Source organism: Staurois parvus, unplaced genomic scaffold, assembly GCF_062004578.1.
Source record: "Staurois parvus isolate SC_StPar_1 unplaced genomic scaffold, SC_StPar_1.0 ptg000361l, whole genome shotgun sequence".
Taxonomy (NCBI): Eukaryota; Metazoa; Chordata; class Amphibia; order Anura; family Ranidae; genus Staurois; species Staurois parvus.
Genome location: NW_028318157.1, coordinates 5,606,193 through 5,628,798, shown reverse-complemented (window position 1 = coordinate 5,628,798; position 22,606 = coordinate 5,606,193). Strand labels below are relative to the sequence as shown.

The window sequence follows — 22,606 nt, the reverse complement described above, 5'->3', positions numbered from 1 at the left end:
TTCCACGCCCATTGTGTTTAGCTGGTTAGTGTGCATGGAGGAGAAGGGAGGGAGCAGACTGTCCTTTACCACTGTGTATACGCCCACATGTGTGACTCTATAGCAGGGGTCTCCAAACTTTCTAAACAAAGGGCAGGTTTACTGTCCTTTTAGACTTTAGGAGGGCTGGAGTACCCAGTGGGAGTAGAAAATGTCCCAGCGTCAGGAGTAAAAAGAAAATGACATAGTGATTGTAGTCTGTGGAAGGAGGAATAGTGTCCAGTCATTGGTATTAGTGGGAGGAATATTGCCCCATCATTGGTATTAGTGGAAGGAATAGTACCCCATCATTAGTGTCAGAGGGATGAATAGTGCCTCAACATTGGTAATAGTTGGAGGAACAGTGCCCCATAATTGGTATTACTAGGAGGAATAGTGCCCCATTATTAGTTGAAGGAACAGCGCCCCATCAGTGTATTACTGATAGTTCCCCATCATTGGTGTCAGTGGGAGCAATTGTGCCCCATCATTGGTTTTAGAGGGAGCAATTGTGCCCCATCTTTGGTGTCTGGGAGCAATTGTGCCCCATCTTTGGTGTCTGGGAGCAATTGTGCCCCATCTTTGGTGTCGGGGAGCAATTGTGTCCCATCATTGGTGTCAGTGGGATGAATAGTGCCCCATCATTGGTGGCAGTGGGATGAATAGTGCCCCATCCTTGGTGTTAGTTGGTGGAATTGTGCCCCATAATTTGTGCCAGTGGAAGAAATGGTGCCTCCTTGTTGGTGTCAGTGGGAGGAATAGTACCCCGAGGGCCGGATGGAGGCAAGCAAAGGGCTGCATTTGGCCCACAGACCGCAGTTTGAAGACCACTGCTCTGTAGTCACATGGGCTGCTCAGATGTGCTAGGAAAGAAATTCTCAGCATAGAAACTCACTGGAAAAACTGAGCATTTGCAGAAGCTGGCAAATGAAAATCTCCAACTGCATTGGGGACGTGGACTGAAGGGGGAGATAAAGAACAGCAAAATCAACCAGGGTTTTTGCAGAATACAGAAAACAAATTCCATAGTGAATGAGTATCAACAACATGTAATACAGCATTTATTGATAGTTTTTATGATGTGGGTTTAGTGATACTTTAATGAAATCCTAATTTTCACATGTAAAGTTGAGTGACAGCTAGCGTATTCATTTGTTCACTCTGTGTGAAAAGTAGATTAAAGACAAATTTACTAAAGGCAGCAAGGTCGTTAAGCCATTGGTATGATTTTCCAGGTCAGAGTAGGTAACTAATGCTTGGCAATCCACGGTTGAGAACTGAAATTTATATTTTCTTTCCTGGGCGCCTCTGCCAGGCAGCAGGGCCAGATTCTTGATCTCCTTTGAAGCAGGATGCCTGCTTGGTGGAAAATGCAACCTATTCTGTTGGTTGGCCACTGAAGGAGCTGAAGCATACTGATAAAGGCATCCTTCTGCTTACTTACATTCCTCCCAATTGACAGCAGATCTGCATTTCAGCAGAGCTTGGTTTTCGCCTAGTATAGGCAGCAATTTACCAGAAGGCACATTAATGTACTTGACTGCATTTAAAAATGCATTGAGGGCCCATTTACATGTAATCATTCTGTCGTGCATTAATGCACATCCTATTGTGTTGTGTTTTCAAGCCACCCATCCACAATGGGCTGCCAGCACACCAAAACAGATGAACAAATGTACAGGACCCTGTTATCAAAACACAGCGCACCACCACCCACGGTATATGCGTTTTGGTGCACTGTTGTGCTATGCAATTTAATTTGTGTGTTATCCACAATGAATGGCAGTGTGACGCACGAGACATAAGAAGCACTTGTCAAGCATTGTAGTAGCGTGCATTAAAAATGTGTTTTGGAAGTGTGAACTGGTCCACAACAGTTGAATTCATGAGTAGGTAAATTGGTAATATAAAGCCCTGGGCCGCACTCTGAAAATGTCAACCAGGTTTCAAGTGAAAGCACTGGCTTCAGCTACTGTCCCTGCCAATTGTACATGCCCTCTGATGCAATTCATCTGGCTTCGGCTATGAATAAGACCAGTCTGGGTGAAACACGTCACAGGGACATGATCAATGAGTGGGGACTACATCTGAAGCCAATGATTTCAAATTGAGACCTGGTTGATATATTCAGAATCTGTTACTGTGGATGGAGGGCCCGGCATCTGGATGGAGAGAGGGCTGTCGGGATGACATGCAGGAGACTATGAGCAGTGCTATATCTGTCATTCATTGTTATAGATAAATTGATGTTTTTATTTGCGTTTGGAACATAGGCCGAGAAACCTGTAATATGAAAGCCATAACCCCATTCAGGATGTCATTATTTAGCTACAATATTTCCATAGATGTTGTGTTTTTGTTTTTATATACAACAAGGCAGAATGACCTCCGCAAAATTAAATTTGTAGATTTTTCTAAGGATATGGTAAGGTGTATTAAATAGACTATAAAAGAAAAACTGTCCTTTTTAAGTAAGGCAAGCCATAGACAATGCAATTTTCTTTCCTGCAACCATGGGTTACAGGAAGGAGAATCGCTCGATTTTACCCCCCGTAAACCGAGTATTGTTGGGGGAGTTCCTCCCTCTGAGCTATTGTGTTCTCCAGGGGTGTGGATGTGGGGAGCCATCCCTGCTTGGAGAACACAGTGATTATTGCTAGTGGCTATATCCGCTGGCAATAATCGCATGTATAGATCCAACATATTGGCTGTACCCCAGTCGTACAACAATCGAATTGGGTACAGTCAGCCTGCCCATAGAAGTTTGAAATCTCAGGCCGGTCCATGCTCAACTGGCCAAGATTGGAACCATCTATGGCTGGCTTAAGCAATTGATGAATAAGAATCACTATATTTAAAAACACAGCACGTTCCACTGACGTTTGAAGACAATTTCCCTTATAGTGGGCTAATCTGTGATCTGAATATCTGTAGTTCATTTTAGGTGAAACGAGAATAGGAAAGCCACAAGTATGGAAAGGAGGTAACTGTATACAAGTAGGATAATTCTAGCAAACACCAGAATCCGGTTTGGTGTCAAAGGAATTATTGTTAAGGTTGCCATGAGGTCCTTCGTGGTCTGATGACTTTGATACCATGTCTGGGGATCTGACTTTGAATAAACCCTTGTTGGAGACAAGTGATTGTTTGCAATTTAATATTTGACATTACCTAAACTTGGGTTTTTTTTTCCACAGCCTATTTTTGCCTTTGTAAATGAAGAAAGATTTCCAACCAATGGCTGGAATGTGTATGATCCTATTGCTGAGTTTCAAAGACAGGTATGGGAGTCTTGTTAATGAAAAACACTGATTGTCCAATGTATTGAGAAATGTATTGTAAAACTTCTAACGGGAACATGTTAATTTTTCTCAAGCAGGAAGGGCCAGTTCACACTAGAATGCGATGTGGTGAAAGTCACAATCCATTCTTGATTCCCGCATTACTTCCAAACGCACTGCCTTTTCAATCTACTGCAGTTGCCAGTACATTAACGTAACCCCAGATGCAGATTGCAAAAAGTGCATTTGTGGGCCCCAGATTGCATGGTACCTTGTTGAAATAAATGGACTGTTAAATAGCACTGCACTCCAGGGGAACGTACAGGAATCACACAGGAAAAGGATTTTGGTGTGGACTGGCCCTAGAGCAATATGTACAAATCATCATTTCTTGTTTCTGGTTTAGGGTATCGGCTCATTTGAATACTGACAGCCATCCCACCTTCAGATACTCAAAACAAATTGTCAGTTTTATGGTTAGGTAGCCACACAGATCTGCCATTTAAAATATTTAAAAAAACCCACAAATTATATATTAAGATTGGAATTCTTTTATATTACACTCTGACCTTTAGGGGTTTTTTTTTAGGTTGCAAAAATGCATCTAAACATTAAATGCATAAACTTTGGTATCTTACTTGTTATAGAGTTTTGCAGTTTGGTGTCCTCCCTCAAACTAAATAAACAGGACACAGACCTAGGCCCATTTCACACAAACATTCTGATCAGAACCTCCTGTCCGTTTTTCAGGCGGACCCGATCGGAACTTCCCTTCTCCTCTATGGAGCGGCGGGTGTAAACTGACATGTAATCTAATCTGATTCACCAAAAACAGATGGGATGGGATCTGTTCCCTCTTCAGACAAGTGGATCGGATGGCAGTCGGGCGTAAACGGTAAACGTAAATGGTCAGTTTACATCTGACCGCCCATTGAGGAGAATGGACTGTGTCTGTGTCCACTCTGTATAAGCAGTGGACACAGACCTGTCATCCACCTGCTCAATGGGGATCAGCAGACAGATTCCCTGCTGAGCAAGTGGATCATAAGCAGAGTCTGCCCCATGTGAATTTGGCAATACTGAAATATATAATGTTTATAGGCCAGTAACAAAAAGTAGCTTGGCTTCAAAGCTGAGCTATGCCTGTCACAGCTATAATGCAATTGGCTGGTCTTTTCTATGCTCATCCTTAGTCCAGCAGTACTGTTGGGGGATTTTGTCTGTTTTCTCTGTCCTCACTTCTCAGTTCTAGTAAGAGCCGCTCTTTAGACATCAGGTCGCCTCTGCTTTTATGCTGTTTATCAGGAAAGCACATGAACAATTATATAAACGGACATAAATATATTGCAGTCTTTCTACTGAGCTTTGCAGTAGTTTGAAGAGCAGCCAAATACCAGCTTTTGTCGAATCAACAGAAAAATCAGTGCATGCTGCCCAGTGTGACAGCTGTCATATGTCAGACAGCCTGAGACATTTTATGTATTGAATGGTCTAGAGCTACAGGTTACATGTAGGGTAAGGGAGCTACATGGTTAATTTGCTGCAAAGAGCAAATTGGTGGACAATTTCTTAGGAGTGTGTTCAGCCCAAGGTTAGTCTAATGCCATCATTACAGTCTGCAAATTAATACTTTCATTTCTTTACAAAGCTCCCGATTTTCGTTTCACCAGTGTCAGCCTGATGTGCAAAGCATTAAGTAGTTTGTATTATTTTATGAAAACTTCCATGTGGTATGAGCGGGCCTTCTGGGCTTCCTGCCCAGGTTGAGTCAGCCTGTTAGCACGACAGCTGCCAGCTGAATGCCCACTCCGCCCTCTTTACAGTTCCAATCGTTATATCATTAAATAGATTACAGCCATTTTGTGTCTGTACATTTCCACTTAGAACTGAGGTAGACCACCAAATCTGCATTACGTGATTGACTTGTGTTGCTCCTAAGGTGCTAGGCTGAGCATAATGTTAAACACAGAGTCTGCTATTTACATCTTTTGTTTCTCTTTATCTTACAATCTTTTGCATGTCCTTCATATAAATGTCCTTGCAATTGTAAGATTTGATCACCACCTTGTGGTTGCTTGATCGAAGTGCAGCACGGAAGGATAACAGTATGCAGAAAGAGGGCTAAACCTGTTTCTTTCTTTTACCAAGGGCTTGCCAAATAATAACTGGAGATTAACCTTCATTAATGAGCAGTTTGAATTCTGTGATACCTATCCCCGATATTTGATGGTCCCATTTAATGCCACAGAAGATGACCTCAAAAAGGTTGCCACCTTCAGGTCAAGGAACAGAATTCCGGTATGTAGTTTTCTGATGGTTCACTCTTTTTGAATTGGGAATTCTTATTTTGTGAGTCTTTTGTTGCATCTGTGAAAGAAATTATGAAATTATGATTCTATAGAATGTCTTCATTAGAGGAAGATCAAATAGATGACATATTTTCTGTCTACATAAAAATGCATGCAATCACATTAAAGATAAACCTTTTAAAATCACTTGTCATTTACTCTACTTGCAAAAATGTGGGGGACGATAGAAGTAGGTTTAGTTGGGCAAGTTTAGGACATTTGTACTACAGCTCAGCTGGGCATGTCTAGGAAAACATTTGTCACCTCTCCCTCATTCCATTGGGGGGGTCCTCCAAGGCTCTAACCCTTTCTATTCTCTATCTACACCTCCTCCCTTTGGTCAGTTAATAACCTTGGCTTCCAGCACCATCTCTATGCCAGTGACATGATTTGCAAATCGATCTTTCTACTTTTCAGCTTGTCCCTCACACGACCATAAACAAGGAAGTGACATATCCGTATAGATATCACTGTACTAAGAAACTCAATCCTTCAGAAATGAGCTCATGATGCCCCCCCTGACATTTCTACTGAGTTCAGAAGCACACCTATCCTTCTCTCCCCTCATGGCAGGTGTAAGGGGAGTCCCCTCATGGCATGGGGGAACTATGAAATCTGCTTTCAGCACCACAACCATTCACTGTCCAAATCTTTCTGCCTTCACCTCTGTAACATTTCTAAAATACACACCTTCTTAACCAGTGACACAACAAATTGTTGATTCACTCCCATGTGATCTTGATTATTGAAACTCATTCCTTGTTGGCCTACCTCTACAGACTATCCTCCTTTCAATGTATCGTCAGTGTTGCTGCTTGACCCATCTACTGTCATCTTACAGACTGGTTGCCAACCATTCTGTTGCCCCACTCTACCAGTCCCTCCACTGGCTTCTGCTTGCCTAATATACTACAATTCAAAATGCTAACAACAAAATACAAAACCATCCCCAACTCTTTGCATATGCTGACATTATAGAAATCCTGTATAATAATAATTTGGCCAGTCACAACAGGAACATTGATTTATCTGAAAAATGTAAATGTTTCCTTGTAAACAGCAGGTAAAAAATTACCATATTACTGTGTAGTAGTGGGGTGTTTGCTAGGAGGTGAAGCCTGTAGTAGCCGCTCTTGGAGAATGGGAAGCCCAAAAGCTGTTCGAAATCTCCTCCTTTTTGTAGTAGCACAATACCAAATTGGTTCCTCTTTTATCTGAAAATTGTCATGAGTCAGAAATAATGACATGAAGCATATTGGGGGTTTATTGGAGGTATTAAAGCTGAACTTTAGCTAAAAGAAATATCTTCTCTAACTTTAATTACCTAACTTAGTAGTGTGACAGTGTGAGGCCCTGCCATGGCATGAGTTTAATAAATGAGTATAGAGATGAAACCGGATTCCGGATGTGTGCAGAGAAAGCTCTGTTTTTACGTTTTCTCCAGATTTGCTAATCCCAGATTGGGGCCTGGAGTTTGAAGGTTCTGAAGAGTCTTGGGTGAGAAGGAACCTTCAATCCTGTGTCCAGACTTTGCGAGACACCTGCAGTCTGTGTAAGTGTCGGGCTGTTATAATTCGCCTGGGAGTTCCTGCCTGAGACTACATCCTTTGTGAGGGAGATTCCTTGCCCAAGGACTGGAAAAGTCAGGACAGCTATGCAGTTCTCGGAGGCCAAGAAAGCTGAGGCGGCTAGCTGGTCCAGGGAGCTGGAGGAATCTGGAAGTCTGTAGAGGGAGCAAATTCAAGGGGCTGGAAACACTGTGAGGAGTACTGCTGTAACCAGAGAGAGGGAACTCCACCTGTGAAGACAAAAGCAAGGGAAGGGAGAAAACGGCTCAGACCTTTGGTGTATTACAAGAATCAAAGGGCTATATTAAAACCGCATATTTATACTTCCAAGATAGGATGTGAGACAACACATATAGTCCACGAGAAAGCGCCCACTCAACACACAATGCCGTCACAAGGAAAGGATAGATGAGCAGCCGTGGCGTCCAGATCACTGTGTGGTGATCCCGCTCGGCTCGCTGAATTACAAGGACCACACTCAATGGACGGTGGTCTGTAAAAGTGGAGTCACAGGATGCGTTTCAAGTGATCCAGACACTAGCTGCTCATCCATCCTTTCCTTGTGACTGTGTTTTGTGTTGAGTGGGCTCTTTCTCGTTGACAATATGTGCTCTTTCACTTTGTTTTGTGACCATATAATATGTTTTCATAAAGCTCTTTGATCCTTTTACGTCACCAGGGGTCTGAGCTGTTTTCTCCCTTCCCTTGCTTTCATTGATTACGTTGCCTATAACAGGATCTCTGAATGAGGGAGAGAATCTTTGTAGTTCACCAGACTCTCCAATATTCACAGATTGTGATGCATACAGTGCAATCAGTGCATCTGCTTTTCTCAACTGAGGGAGCTGCAGCTTTAAAGAAGACCCTGAGGTATTGGCTTTCTCAGTCTTCACTGCACAGAAGATTTCTACATGAGTGCTGCCTATGCCCATATTTTTTGCCCCTCCCCCCCCCCCCCCCCCCTCTTCTATTCGTAGAAGCTGTACTTTTAGTTTCCATAGATGAAAAGCAATCTATGAATGGTGGAGGGGAACTTTCATTCATCCACCCGTGCTACATTCATAGAGTGCTTTTCATCCATGGAAGCTGTAGTATAGCTACAATAGATATAGCTAGGGACAGAAAGAGCAGGCAAACTCAGCACTCTTGTCGAGTACATATGATGGGTCCATTGGCTCCTTTTAACACCCCCCACCCTCTGTACTGGAAGATTACTGCTGCAAGGGTCAACCAGTAGACTGAAGCTTTCAACTACATTTGCAGGGGACACCTTGCGTTGATTGAAAGTACTGTCCCTTGTGCTGATTTTATAATATATTTTGAATAACCTTAAGCTTTACATTTCAGCTTTAAACATTTAATTTACACATTACTGCTATAGTTTTATCAGAAAATTGTAGGCTGGATATTTTTTGGAACAGTAACTACTATAGTAGTGAACAATATACATGGTTTTTGATTCACGGTAATGATAAATCAATGAATGTGAATATGTGGGGGAATCTTGGGTGAAGGTGACATTTGACCTTTTATAAACTGAACCCTGAGTCTTACTGCTTAGTGTCAGCGTTATGGCCTTTGTAAAATACTTCTATGGAGAAACCACCTTTGATGCATATTTGGACAGCAGAAAGACATGGAGTTAGTCAGCACTGGCCCTTTGGGCAACTGGATCATGGGAAGGGAAAACAGAATTGTCAGAGTTACAATGTTTTATGACCTAGATGAATTATTTCTGGGCCTACTGGAAATTTTAGTTAGCTTTTGTATTATAAGAGGTTCCATTTACATAAATAATCAGTGAAGCTAGAAGGAATGTACAAAAATAGTTATTGTGAAGTCGGGAATCGTGTATCTGTTGTACTTTTCGGTCCATTTGCCCTTTAAGGGAATTCCAAGATGTTCCAGGCATTATAAGGTTGTTCCTGAGATTGCCCTCGCTCTATTTTAATTTCAGCAGGATGCTCTTTCCAGAGTTTGCTAACGAACTTGCAAAACTGAAGTTTAACCAAAGAAATTTGATTGTGTAGTCTTTAAACTGAAACTTTGGGTCTAGAGAAAATAGGGAGTGGTACAAGGGTCCTTAACCACTTTAGATCCGCCCTATAGCAGTTTTACTGCTACAGGGTGGATCTCCTGTGCAAAATCACGTATAAATCACGCCAGCAGATCGCTTCTGCAGTGAACAGTGAAGCCGATATGCAAGTCCAGGTTAACAGATCTTTGCCGACACCTGCAGATCGCCTGGTAGGGAGGAAGAAGAAAGCTGTGCCTATGTTTACAAAGGCACAGTTCTCTTGTGACAGGGAAAAGTGATGGATCCTGTGTCCCTGCAGAGCTGGGAACATGATCCATCACTTACCCTTGCACCACCGCCATCTAGTCTACACCAAGCACATAGCTGGCACACACTTAACCCTTTGATCACCCTAGATGTTACTCCGTTCCCAACCAGTGTCATTGGTACAGTAATCAGTGTATATTTTTAGCACTGATCACTGTATTCGTGTCACTGGTTCCCACAAACTGTTAGTGTAAAAATATCTGCCACAATATTGCAGTCCCGTTATTAGTTGCTGATTGCTTCCATTACTAGAATTAAAACAAAAAAAAAAAGTTTGTAGACGCTATAACGTTTGTGCAAACTAATCACTGTGCACTTATTGTGATTTTTATTAATCAAGAATATGTAGCAGAATACATTTTGGCTTAAATTTTATGAAGAAATTTGATTTTAAAATTTTTTTTATTGGATGTTTTTTAGTCGAAACTAAAAAATATTATTCGTTTTTTTTTTTTTGTTTTTTGTTTTTTTTTAAACTGACGGTCTTTTTATTTATAATGTAAAAACTGCAGAGGTGATCAAATACCACCAAAAGAAAGCTCTATTTGTGGGAAAAAAAGGACATAAACTTAATTTGGGTACATGAGCGCGTAATTATCAGGTAAATCAATGCAGCGCCCTATCGCAAAAAATGGCCTGGTCGGGAACTGGGTACGTCTTCCGGAGCTGAAGGTGGTTAAAAGATAAGTTCACGGGGGCGTGTCCAAGATGGCGACCGGAGCGGCCGCATAATCCGGAGCTCCGTCGCCGACCCATACAATCCGCCGCCATCCGTGCTGCTGAGGACTACGGCGGAGCGGCTGGAGCTTTAGGTGCTTCCCCTGTGCCTGGGAGAGAGGCCCTGGAGGATATCTCCGCCATCTGTGGCGGCGGATGCGCGCGGCCGCATGGTCCGGGACTCCGGAGGTTTGTGTCTGCATCCGCTGCCATCCGGGCGGTGGCGGATCTCCCTGGGACATCGGTGACACCCTCTGCATCCCCTGGGCCTGGGGGAGCAGCGGCGCAGCATATTACCGTTCCCTGTGGCTGCGGCCTATTGGATCCGGTCTGGACCTCCTCCCCCTCATCCGAGCCACGGTGAGTGCAGGAAGCTGGTGGATACTGACCATCCTGTCCCCCTCCGGTGACTCGGGAGACGGGACTCCCGCCCACCACTCCAGGGACCCCCTTCATCTGTGATTGCAGCCTTTGCTGGGCCCAGAAGCCCACTGAGGCCTATATACTGCCCTGGAGGGGTGCATGGGCTGACTGGATTTGCCCTGGAGGACTCTTGGGCCATCATGAGGGCTCCTCTGATCTGTGCTTGCCCCCCCGTTCCTCCCAGATCCTGGAGCTATTAATGGGGTGCACCACGGCCTATGTCCACTCTACATCCTCACAGCTTGCTAACTGTATTTACAATATAAAGTTTTTTCGGATAAGCTTGATCGCGTTTATGTAATTACAACCCTAGACCTGATTCGGGCGTTATAGGTCCCCTGGGGTCAATATCTCCTTTTGTTATCCACTTTTCAGTTGATCACCCCCAGGAGACTCCCTGTATGCCGTCCACCAAGAAAAAGAAGGGACAAGCTCAAAAGTCCCTCACGACATATCTACTTAAGACACACGAGATTTGCAACATGTCTCCAGGTGACGCGGAACGAGCATCCCCATCCGAACCCATGCAGGATATCACAGCTCCTTCGTTAACTCTGGTCAGTGAAGATGCACAACAACTTACAAAGGGTGACCTGGAATCTTGCTTGGAAACCATGTACACCAAACTGGCCGCCAAATTCCAATCAGAATTACACAAAAGCACTAATGTTCTCTCTCAGGAAATAGCCACATTGGGCTCTAGAACCGATCGCTTGGAAACTAAACATGATGAACTTAGCCTAGCCTATGGGGACCTTTCCAGAGAACATGATCATCTACACACGGCCTTTTTACAATTGCAGGCACAGGTTGAGGACCTTGATAATCGCAACCGCAGAAATAATCTGCGAGTCAGGGGAATTCCGAATCTGTATCTGATCTCTCACATACCGTTACCAAGCTATTCAAATCTCTCCTTCCGGATCGCAGCCCCGGGTCCTTTGCCTGTGATCGCATCCATAGAGCCCTGCGCCCTAAACCCCCTAGTGATAAACCGCCTAGGGACATTGTTCTATGTCTAAAGGATTTCCTGACCAAAGAAGACATACTCAGAGCTGCTCGCAATACTCCAACGATCTCCTTTGAAGGCTCGATTTTACAAATTTTTCCAGATGTTTCTCCGTCTACGTTGGAGAAGCGCAGGAAAATGAAGGAGGTTACAACGGCTCTCTTTTCAGCTCGTATCCGTTATAAATGGGGCTTCCCTTTTAAGTTGATAGTTCCACATAATGGGAGCACATATATTGCTACATCCCTTCCTGAAGGCAGAGAGATCCTGACCAAGTTGGGCTTGGCAGGTGCCCCATCGCTTCAGCGTCCTCCTTCTACACCTCGTGTCTCTCCTATCTGGCACACTCCATCTCCACGGAGGGACAGGAGGAGGGCCCGACAAGAACTAGGCTGATGGGACCATGCCTTCCTGCCTATTATTATTTGTATCGATGTTCCTGGTCTGCTGTTTCCCTTGATTGGGATAGGAGGCAACCCACAGGGTTTCTATTTTTCATCATCCCCCTACACCTTGGGGATGTGTGTTTTTTTGTGGACGCTATTGTGCTGTTTCTGTGTTTCTATAGACTATGTATACTCTCTCGTTGATAACTGGATGTGTTTAAGCCTAACAAGGGTCTTCGGGCCCTCTGAATATCGCCCACTGATTCATGGTCTCATGACTCTTGGACACGTTACCCCACCCTGCCTCCTGACATGACCGGAGGAGTCAGCGCCCGATTGTGGGGTGACGGCTCCGTTTTTCATGTGTTATGGAGACAGGGTTTGGGCCCGATTGGCCCTTTGATGTTGAAATTTTTTGTTTTTTCAGGTATGGCTAATTGCCTGCCTGATCCATGTCTCTCAGTTACTCTTTTCATTGTAGAAGCTATCATTGCTTCACTTTTACTGTTTTTTGTCTTTTTTTTCCTCAAAACTTTAGTACATGATGTTGGCTTGATGCCGGTGTGCGGACATCACGACCCCCATTTTGGGGTCTGGATGTCCCCCAGACTGGTAATGCTACCCGTAAGTCTATTTGTTACGGACTTGAAGGTCCTTACATCTAGCCAAATAATTCGAGTATATGTCTTGTCAATGTGTATTTTTTTTGCTGATAGTAATAATTTTTGCATATTATGGTGATTCAATGTATCTCGCATAATGTCCAGGGTTTCAATTCGCCAAACGCAAAACAGCCTTTCTCCAATATAGGCGATTAGGGGCTAAAATTATTTTATTGCAGGAAACACATTTTGCAGCCGCAAAACACCCGACATATTTCCATAAATCCTATAGACAAGGGTATTATACTTTACACTCCAAGAGTAGAGGGGTGGCCATTTTTCTACATAATTCAATCCCCTTTGAGGTTCAACTTGTGTACCGTGATCCAGACAGTAAGTTTATTATTCTTAAGGGCACCCTTTCAGGCCGAGAACTTACAATAGCAAATGTTTACGCACCGAATTCGGCACAAGCTACCTTTTTCTCAAAATTTTTTGATGTTCTTGATAGATTTTTGTCACCCCATCTGTTGGTGGGTGGTGATTTCAACCTGGTAGCAAATCCTCTTTTAGACCGTAGCTCACCCTTGCACTCTTCCCACGCCTTCCCAAAATCACTTACTAAAAGACTAGAGGCCCTCCAGTTAGTAGATGCCTGGAGGGCGCGTAATGTAGGAGCTAGGGAATATTCATTTTATTCTCACCCACATGACTCTTATGCTAGATTAGACTATATTTATTGCACCCCTATTTTATTAGCAAACTCTAGGATAGCTAACATCCACTTGAGTCCTTGGTCGGATCACAATATTATAGCCTTGTCTATCACATGTATGGGACTTGCACCCACTCCCTTCTCATGGAGACTCAATGATTCTATGCTTACGGATGTAGACTCCCGCCATGAAGTGGCTACATCTATTTTGGAATATTTTCAATCTAATTCGACTCCTGATATTTCTCCAGCCACATTATGGGTAGCCCATAAGGCGGTCCTACGAGGCCGCCTTATTTCTATGGCTTCATCCAGAAATAGAAAACGATGGCAGCAAATTCTGCTTCTTACCTGTGAGTTGGAAGCACATTACCGAAGTCATATTGCCAACCCATCTCTTCTTAATAAACAGTTATTATCTCAAAAGCGCTTAGAATTGAATACTCTGCTATCCCAAAAAACTGAAAAAGCTCTCCGCTGGTCAAAAGCCTCGTTTTTGTTACATAGCAACTCGGCTTCCACTATGTTTGCTAGGAAACTGAATCACTCCATGCGTCCCCCACATATTTATAAATTGCGTACTAACTCGGGTACTATCTCATCTCTGCCTCAGGAGGTTTTGGGCATTTTTGAAAACTTTTATTCTAACCTATTAGCCCCTCCACGGTCGGACTCTGTTTCACTAGCAGCCTCGTGGCTGGATTCTATACCCCTCCCTGCCCTTACACCTTCTCAAGTTGCTTCTCTTAATACCCCCTGCACTCTGGAGGAGATAACTCGTGCAATTAGTGCCCTGAAAAGCTCTACTGCGCCAGGTCCGGACGGGTACACTGCTAGTTATTACAAACATTTTGCCTCTACTTTGGCTCCCTATCTGATAACTTTATTTAATGATGTTTTGCAGGGGGGTAGGTTCCCGGAGGAGATGCTGTTGGCTAACATGTCTTTAATACCCAAAGCACAGAAGGACCACAGCTTACCACAAAATTATAGACCTATCTCAGTAATGAATAATGATCTGAAAATATTTAGCCGAATTTTGGCGGACAGGTTGGCCCCTATTATCTCCTCTTTGGTCTCTCCGGACCAATCTGGATTTATCCCTGACAGATTTATCACTGATAATATTCACCACACGCTCAATGTTATTCAAGATGCCAATTTACATTCTAAAGAGGTCCTGCTGATGAGTCTGGATATAAACAAGGCCTTTGACAGTGTTCTTTGGCCCTATATGTTTTCCTTGCTACGAAAAATGGGCTTTAATGACGAATTTTTAGCCGGTATACACACCCTATATGACTCTCCGAAGACAAGAATTCGGCTCCCTGGCTGCAATTCAGACTTTTTCACATTGGGTAGAGGTACCCGTCAGGGCTGTCCCCTTTCACCCCTTTTATTTGCACTGGTGTTGGAACCTTTGGCAGTAGCGATCAGATCACACCCGGATATTTCAGGCTACCCATTTTAGTCTCACAATTTAAAATGAGCATGTATGCTGATGATGTTATGCTTTTTCTTACTAACCCGTTGACTTCATTGCCTAATTTATGTGCCATACTGAATGATTTTGCTATGACGTCAGGTCTTACTGTTAATTTTACCAAATCGGTGGTTATGCCGGTTAATATTCCTGATTCCCTAAGTGCATCTCTCCGCAGTTCTTTTCCATTCCGCTGGTCTACAGACCGGATATCCTATTTAGGTATTAATCTCACTCCCAGTTATTCAGATATGTTTGCTGCTAATTATCCACCGTGTATATCACGTCTATCTACGCTACTGAGGATTTGGCATGGTTATCCTATTTCCTTCTTGGGTAGAGTCACGGCTGTTAAAATGAATATTTTGCCTAAACTTCTTTATCTTTTTAGAGCACTTCTAGTTCCAGTCTCAAAAACGTTTTTGAACCAATTTCAGCGGACCATTAATAATTTTATCTGGGGTAATAAGCGTGCACGTTTTGCCTCAGCGATTTTATACCGCTCACAACGGACTGGAGGCCTCGGTCTTCCCAATTTTTGGCTATATTACCTTTCGGCTCGTTTTGCGCAGCTATCACAGTGGGCAACTATTAACTCTCAGATCCCATGGGTCAAGTTTGAATCTCAGTCTATACGCCCCTTCTACTTACCGAGTATTTTGTGGTCCAGGATCTCTCCACGTTCACTTACCTTTTATAACTCCATAGTGACCCATTCAATGACACTTTGGTCCACATTCAAATTTAAATTAAATTTGGTCTCTCCTATTCCCCCCGGTTTTTCATTTTTTGGTGATCCAACTTTTGCACCAGCTTTTTCTTCTCAACTGTTTCGTTGGTGGTATGATCAATCTCTTATCAGTTTATCTGATTTTCAAAGAGGAGGATCTTACATTACCTTTGATATGCTGCGCGCGCTTTTTGATATTCCCCTTCGCGAGTACCATCGTTACCGACAGATTAGACACTTTTTTGAATCACAATTTGGCCTTACACCGTCTTCTCCGGTTTCCTTTTTTGAACGTACCAGCCGTGACTCTCCCAGGGGTAGGGGTCTTATTTCCAATTTTTATCACCAATCTTTACTTTGTCTCTTTCATACGCCTCCGTTGTACCGACAGAGGTGGGAGGAGGATAGTGGTACCACTTTTTCGGATGAGGATTGGGATTCCATGGTGGATAATATCTGTAAAAGCTCTCGATCTCTTTCTGTTCGTGAAACAGCCCTTAAGGTTTTAACTAGATGGTATTATACCCCATCAAGACTACATAGATTGTACCCACAAACGTCCCCTCTATGTTTTCGGGGCTGTGGTTTTACAGGCACTTTGGTGCATATATTTTGGGATTGCCCGTCCATATCTTTGATTTGGCGCAAGATATCCGAGGTGGCTACCTCATTGGCGGGCACCCCAGTATGCTTATCTATTCAAACTTGTCTATTGGGGGCTCATATCCCAGGGGTCCCTGATGCCATTATGAGATTGATACATACTATTTGTATTGCCACTTTATGGTCTATTGCCTTACACTGGAGATCCAATGCTGTACCTTTGGCCTCCATCCTACACAGAATTGATGCTGTAATGCTGATGGAACGCATTCATTATACTCTGCTGGATAAGATGCACTTATTTGATAAAAAATGGGAGTCATGGAGGGATTATAGACATTTATTGCATGATTGATAATGTTTTCAGTAAACAATGACTGACAGATGCTGTTGGCAGACGTATCATTCAATTTCTCTTATTAACGTATTTCATGTACTTGCAATCTACTTTTCTTCTGTTTCTTCTCTTCCTTATTATGATATATTTTTCTGAATTGTACTCTTCAGTGCCTTGTTTTTGCTGTTAATATTTGAAAATGTGCTGTTATTTTATTGTCTACTTATACTCAATAAAATCGTTTGTAAGCAAAAAAAAGATAAGTTCACCTTTTGTAAACACGTTACGTTATACCCATTATCAGGGGGTAACATGTTACTGTTGCAACAGCCCCCACACCCCTTCAATGCAGCGGGCTGGAGCTGTCACAGTTTTTTTTTTAAAATGCAGCCATGTGGGGCTCCACCCAGCCGGCCACATTATTCACAGGATACTGTGAATGGGAGAACTACAACTACCATCAGCCATTGTAGCTGGCGGCTTGTATCTCTCAATGAACTACTAGAGCACTGATGAGCGCTCTAGGCAGTTCATTGATGCTTCCTGTCTTTCGGAAACTGCCTGCCTGTACAAGGCATGGGTAGACAGGTACACTGACAGTCGACAGGAGTCTGCAAAAAGATGTTCGTTTATTATTATTTATTTTTTTTTATGTTTATATCAAAGGTGAACTTATCTTTTAATGGTGATTTTTCCACTTTTCCTGGAATCTACTTTAGAAAAAGATATGTAATTAAATAAAGAGACATTTTTATATCTTTTTTTTTTTTTTTCATACTTGCATGGTAACTTAGATCTAGCTTGAACATCCTTTTTCTTGTACAGGTATTGTCCTGGGTCCATCCAGAAAACCAGTCTGTCATTATGAGATGCAGCCAGCCGCTAGTAGGCATGAGTGGCAAACGGAACAAAGATGATGAGCGATACCTGGAGATTATTAAAGAAGCCAACGGCCAAACTTCCAAATTGACCATCTATGATGCTAGGCCCAACGTTAATGCAGTGGCCAATAAGGTAGGAGGTTCTTGAGCAGCTTGCTCAATATGTTATGACAATGCAGGAGGATGTTCCCATGTTATGTGAAGTTATATTTGTCTTGTATTCTTACTAGTTGTTTTTAAAGCTATATACTGCAGTCTATATTTGTTTTAGTGGAAATAAACTACAGTGCATTCAAAAAGTATTCAGGCCCCCTTCACTTTTTACAATTTTGTTATGTTGCAGCCTAATACTACAGTTGTTTAAATTATTTTTTTTTCCTCCTTAATCTATACTCAATATCACAGAATGACAAAGTGAAAACAGAATTTTAGAAATGTTTGCAAATGTTTGAAAAAGGAAAAACTGAAATATCACATTGGTGTAAGTATTCAAACCCTTTGAAACAACATTTGAAACTTGGCTCAGGTGCCTCCCATTTCTCTAGACCATTGCTGAGATGTTTCTACACCTTGTTTAGAGTCCATCTGTGGTAAATTAAATTGGACATGATTTGGAAAAGCACACACCTCTCTATTAAAGGCCTCACAGCTGACAATGCTTTGAAAAAAGTGAAGGGGGTCCGAATACTTTATGCAAATTGACATAAAATAACTTGTATATATAGTGCATTCATAAACGCTTATTTTGTATTCTACATGGGTGAAGTTTATATAAAGAATCAATTTTTTCATTATTTTAATATACATACGATCTGTTTTAAAGAAATCCAGGCAGCTAGTGCACCCGAAAAAGAAAATCCAGTACCAGTCCTTCTGCATGGTTTCTGTTTATGTGAAATAAGCATTTTGTGCTTAAAAAGAACCTTTATATGCAGCAAACACCTTTTAAATTGCTCAGGCCTGGCATGTACCTGCATAGTGGCAGACAGGGGAAAGGATCAAACATTCCCCCATAACTAAAGCAAACCGTGTTCCCAGGAGCTCAAGCTACAGTTGCAAGAAAAAGTATGTGAACCCCTTGGGATTACGTGGAGTTTTGCATGAATTGGGCCTCAAATGTGCTCTGAACGTCATCTAAGTCACAACAATAGAAGAACACAGTCTGCTGAACATAATACTACACAAACATTAGATGTTGCCATGGTTTAATTGCACATAACATGTAAACATTCACAGTGCAGGGAGGAAAAAGTATGTGAGGCCCTAGATTAATGTCTTCTCCCAGAGCTAATTGGAGCCAGGAGTGAGCCAACCTTGACTCCAATCAGTGTGATGATATTGGATGTGTTGCTGACAGCTGTCCTGCCCTTAAACACACACCTGTTTTGGGTTTACTGGTTTCAGTAAGCACTGTCTGATGTGAACCATGCCTCGCAGAAAAGAGCTCTCAGAAGACCTATGATCAAGAATTGTTGACTTGCATGAAGCTGGAAAGGGTTACAAAAGTATCTCCAAAAGCCTTGATGTTCATGTGTCCACGGTAAGACAGACTGTCTACAAATGGAGAAAGTTTAGCACTGTTGCTACTCTCCCTTGGCGTGGTCGTCCTGTAAAAATGGCTGCAAGAGCACAGCGCAGAATGCTGCATGAGGTAAAGAAGAATCCCAGAGTGTCAGCTAAAGACCTACAGAAATCTCTGGCACATGCTAACATTTTTGTTTACACATCTACAATAAGGAAAACATTAAACAAGAATGGAGTACATGGGAGGACGCCACGGAGGAAGCCATTGCTGTCCAAAAAGAATATTGCAGCATGTTTGAAGTTTGCAAAAGAGCACCTGGGTGTTCCACAGCACTACTGGCAAAATATACTGTGGACAGATGAAACCAAGATTGAGTTGTTTGGGAAGAACACACAACACTATGTGTGGAGAAAAAAAGGCGCAGCACACCAACATCAAAACCTCATCCCCACTGTAAAACATGGCGGAGGGAGCATCATGGTTTGGGGCTGCTTTGCTACCTCAGGGCCTGGACGGATTGTTGTCATTGATGGGAAAATGAATTCCTGAGTTTATCAAGACATTTTTCAGGAAAACGTACGACCATCTGTCCGCCAACTGAAGCTCCGCAGAGGACGGGTGATGCAACAGGACAATGACCCAAAGCATACAAGTAATTCAACAAAACAATGGCTGCAACAGCACAGAATACACCTTCTGGAGTGGCCCAATCAGAGTCCTGACCTCAACCTGATTGAAATGCTGTGGCATGACCTTAAGAGAGCGATTCACACCAGACATCCCAAGAATATTGCTACACTGAAACAGTTTTGTGACGAGGAGTGGTCCAAAATTACTCCAGATCGTTGTGCAGGTCTGATCTGCAACTACAGGAAACGTTTGGTTTGAGGTTATTGCTGCCAAAGGAGGGTCAACCAGTTAAGTCCAAAGGTTCACATACTTTTTCCTCCCTGCACTGTGAATGTTTACATGTTGTGTGCAATTAAACCATGGCAACATCTAATGTTTGTGTAGTATTATGTTCAGCAGACTGTGTTCTTCTATTGTTGTGACTTAGATGACGTTCAGAGCACATTTGATGCCCAATTCATGCAAAACGCCACGTAATCCCAAGGGGTTCACATACTTTTTCTTGCAACTGTAGAGAACTAGGTGGTGGGGCAATGTGAAGAAAATAATAGAGGTGAAGAGCCCCCGAAAGATCTTGTTACTTCCCCTGAGTGGACACCATTAATGCATCCTATTTATTGTACCACATTTAAATTCTCTGTAGGCCACAGGAGGAGGTTATGAGAGTGAAGACGCTTACCCCTTTGCAGAGCTAGTGTTCTTGGACATACACAACATTCATGTGATGAGGGAATCTCTGAAGAAACTGAAAGATATAGTGTTTCCACAAGTAGAAGAGTCTCACTGGCTGTCAAGCTTGGAGTCCACACACTGGCTGGAACATATTAAGGTGAAATTGTGGATGTTTTGTTTGTTTTTTTTGTTTTTTTTCTAAATTGTGGCTTGGTATATTCTTGAATGTTTCCAGTTGCTGCTTGAAAATGAGCTTGTAAATTTGTTTTATTTTGGCTCTTGTGACATTATTATTTTTTCTTTCTTTAGTTGGTTTTAACAGGAGCCATTCAGGTTGCAGATAAAGTGGCTTCTGGAAAGAGCTCTGTGGTTGTGCATTGCAGTGATGGCTGGGACAGGACAGCCCAGCTCACTTCTCTGTCCATGCTGATGCTGGACAGCTACTACAGGACTATAGTTGGCTTTGAAGTGTTACTACAAAAGGAGTGGATTAGCTTTGGACACAAGTTCTCATCGGTAAGTAACTTAAAGGAAGGATGGTGTTTGGTCAACTCAGTTTACAGGCTGTCTCTCTGCCATAGCTGTGTTTACAGGTTGCCAACCTTTTGTTATCTGGTTAAAGAATTTTAATACTTTAAAGTGGTTCTAAAGGCAGAATGTTTTTTACTTGCATTCTATGCATGAAGGTAAAAAACCTGGGTGCAGCTCCCCACTACTTACCTGAGCTCCATCTCGATCCGCGGATGTGCAGGGGAGCGTCGGCTGTCCTGGGACTCCCGGTCCTCATTGGCTCATGCAGCAGCGGGAGCCATTGGCTCCTGCTGCTGTCCATCACAGCCAGCGAGAGAGCAGGTGGCAGGGCCGAGCCACACTGTGTGTGAACAGACAATGTCCATTCACAGGAGCATGGCTTGGGAGCAAGCCTGCCTGAGTGTCCCCATAGCAAGAGGCTTGCCATTGGGGCCACTCAGGAGGGGGGAGGAGCCAGGACCGCCAGCAGGGGACCCAAAAGGAAAAGGATTGGAGCTGCTCTGTGCAAAGCCATTTCACAGAGCAGATGAGTATAATGTTTTTTTGGTTTTGTTTTTTTAAATTGAACCGTTAGAATCACTAAGTGTTGAAGACAACATATTGTCTGATGTATATGTATAGCTAGCAGGCTGTGCACAAATAACTTTAAGAGAAAAAGATGATGGTCACCTGTTACTGTAAAGAACCTTGAAACTTCCCATAACATCTGTATAAAATCCTCCTCCTAGACTTGCATGCATTTTTTGACATGCATTTTTGACAGCTGTTTACTTTAGAAACAGGGCAAGACTCTTAAGAGCTCGTTCACACCATATTTGTCAAGCTCTATTGATCTAGTAGATCCACACAAGGTCACAAAGAAAAAAACTGCTTAGTTCACACCATAACGCTTTTGACTTGCACAAAAATGTGCGTTGTCCTCATTACTAATAATTTATTATGAATAAAAGAATCCAAGGCAGTCATTTTTTGGCCATTTATATCTATTTTATTTTACTTACTAGTTGGATCTGTTTTTAATTTTTTTTTTATTTTTTTTTTTGGTTAAGATAGTTTTAGACATACTTTTCTAGCATAGAAAAGATTTTTGATCACTTATTTTTTTTTTTCATGATGGATTTTGGTTTTTAGCTTACTGTGTATCAATAAGCTCTTTTTCTTCACATAATTATTTTTAACGGTGAGACTGCATGGTAACAAAATAATATTTGTAATTCTGTGCTGTTTTTGGGTAGACAAAAACCATGTAGTTCCCATTAAAAAAAAAAAAAGCATGTTTCCATTTTTATACAGTGTAGCACGTCACCATCGCATGTCGCAATGCGCTGGAGTGCAAAATCTTGATTAAAGTGTCATTTTGCAGTGCGCAAAAAGTTTAAGTGTGATGCAGTGTAACAACACATTGCACCACCCGCTTCACCACTGCTTCTTCACAGCATACAGTAGTGTTCATGCATTTAGGCATGTGGGTTGATGTGTATAAGCCCTATATTATGTATTTTGGTGTTGCCATTTAGTACACAACTTCTTTAAGCACAGACTAGATTTGTCTTTTGGCAAATATAGCCATGTCCCCATGGGTGCATTATTTGGTAAAGATTGTTCAGAAAAATAACTTACAGATTCTTAAGTAATTGATTCACTCTTCACTTGAAAGAACCCTAATGGACCCTTTAGAGGAGAGAAGAGATATGACCAATCTTCAGTAAAAGTTTAAAAATTCAGGAAACCTCAGATTTCTGTATGTTAACATTTATGCATTTGGCTTTCACTAAAGGTAACGTTAGTCTGGTTGTGCTGCCC

The 22,606-nt window shown here is 42.4% G+C and overlaps 1 protein-coding gene across 2 annotated transcripts in view; it reads left to right on the top strand.

Annotated features, from left to right (window-relative positions):
• The window catches only part of MTM1 (myotubularin 1), a 113,580-nt gene that overhangs the window by 76,573 nt on the left and 14,401 nt on the right, over positions 1–22,606 (top strand). For both annotated transcript variants that reach the window (XM_089684946.1, XM_089684945.1), the window contains exons 7-11: positions 3,216–3,299; positions 5,448–5,597; positions 17,390–17,578; positions 20,244–20,429; positions 20,582–20,788. In XM_089684946.1, the coding sequence (XP_089541072.1) occupies positions 3,216–3,299; positions 5,448–5,597; positions 17,390–17,578; positions 20,244–20,429; positions 20,582–20,788 (816 nt within the window). The remainder of the gene's footprint in view (positions 1–3,215; positions 3,300–5,447; positions 5,598–17,389; positions 17,579–20,243; positions 20,430–20,581; positions 20,789–22,606) is intronic.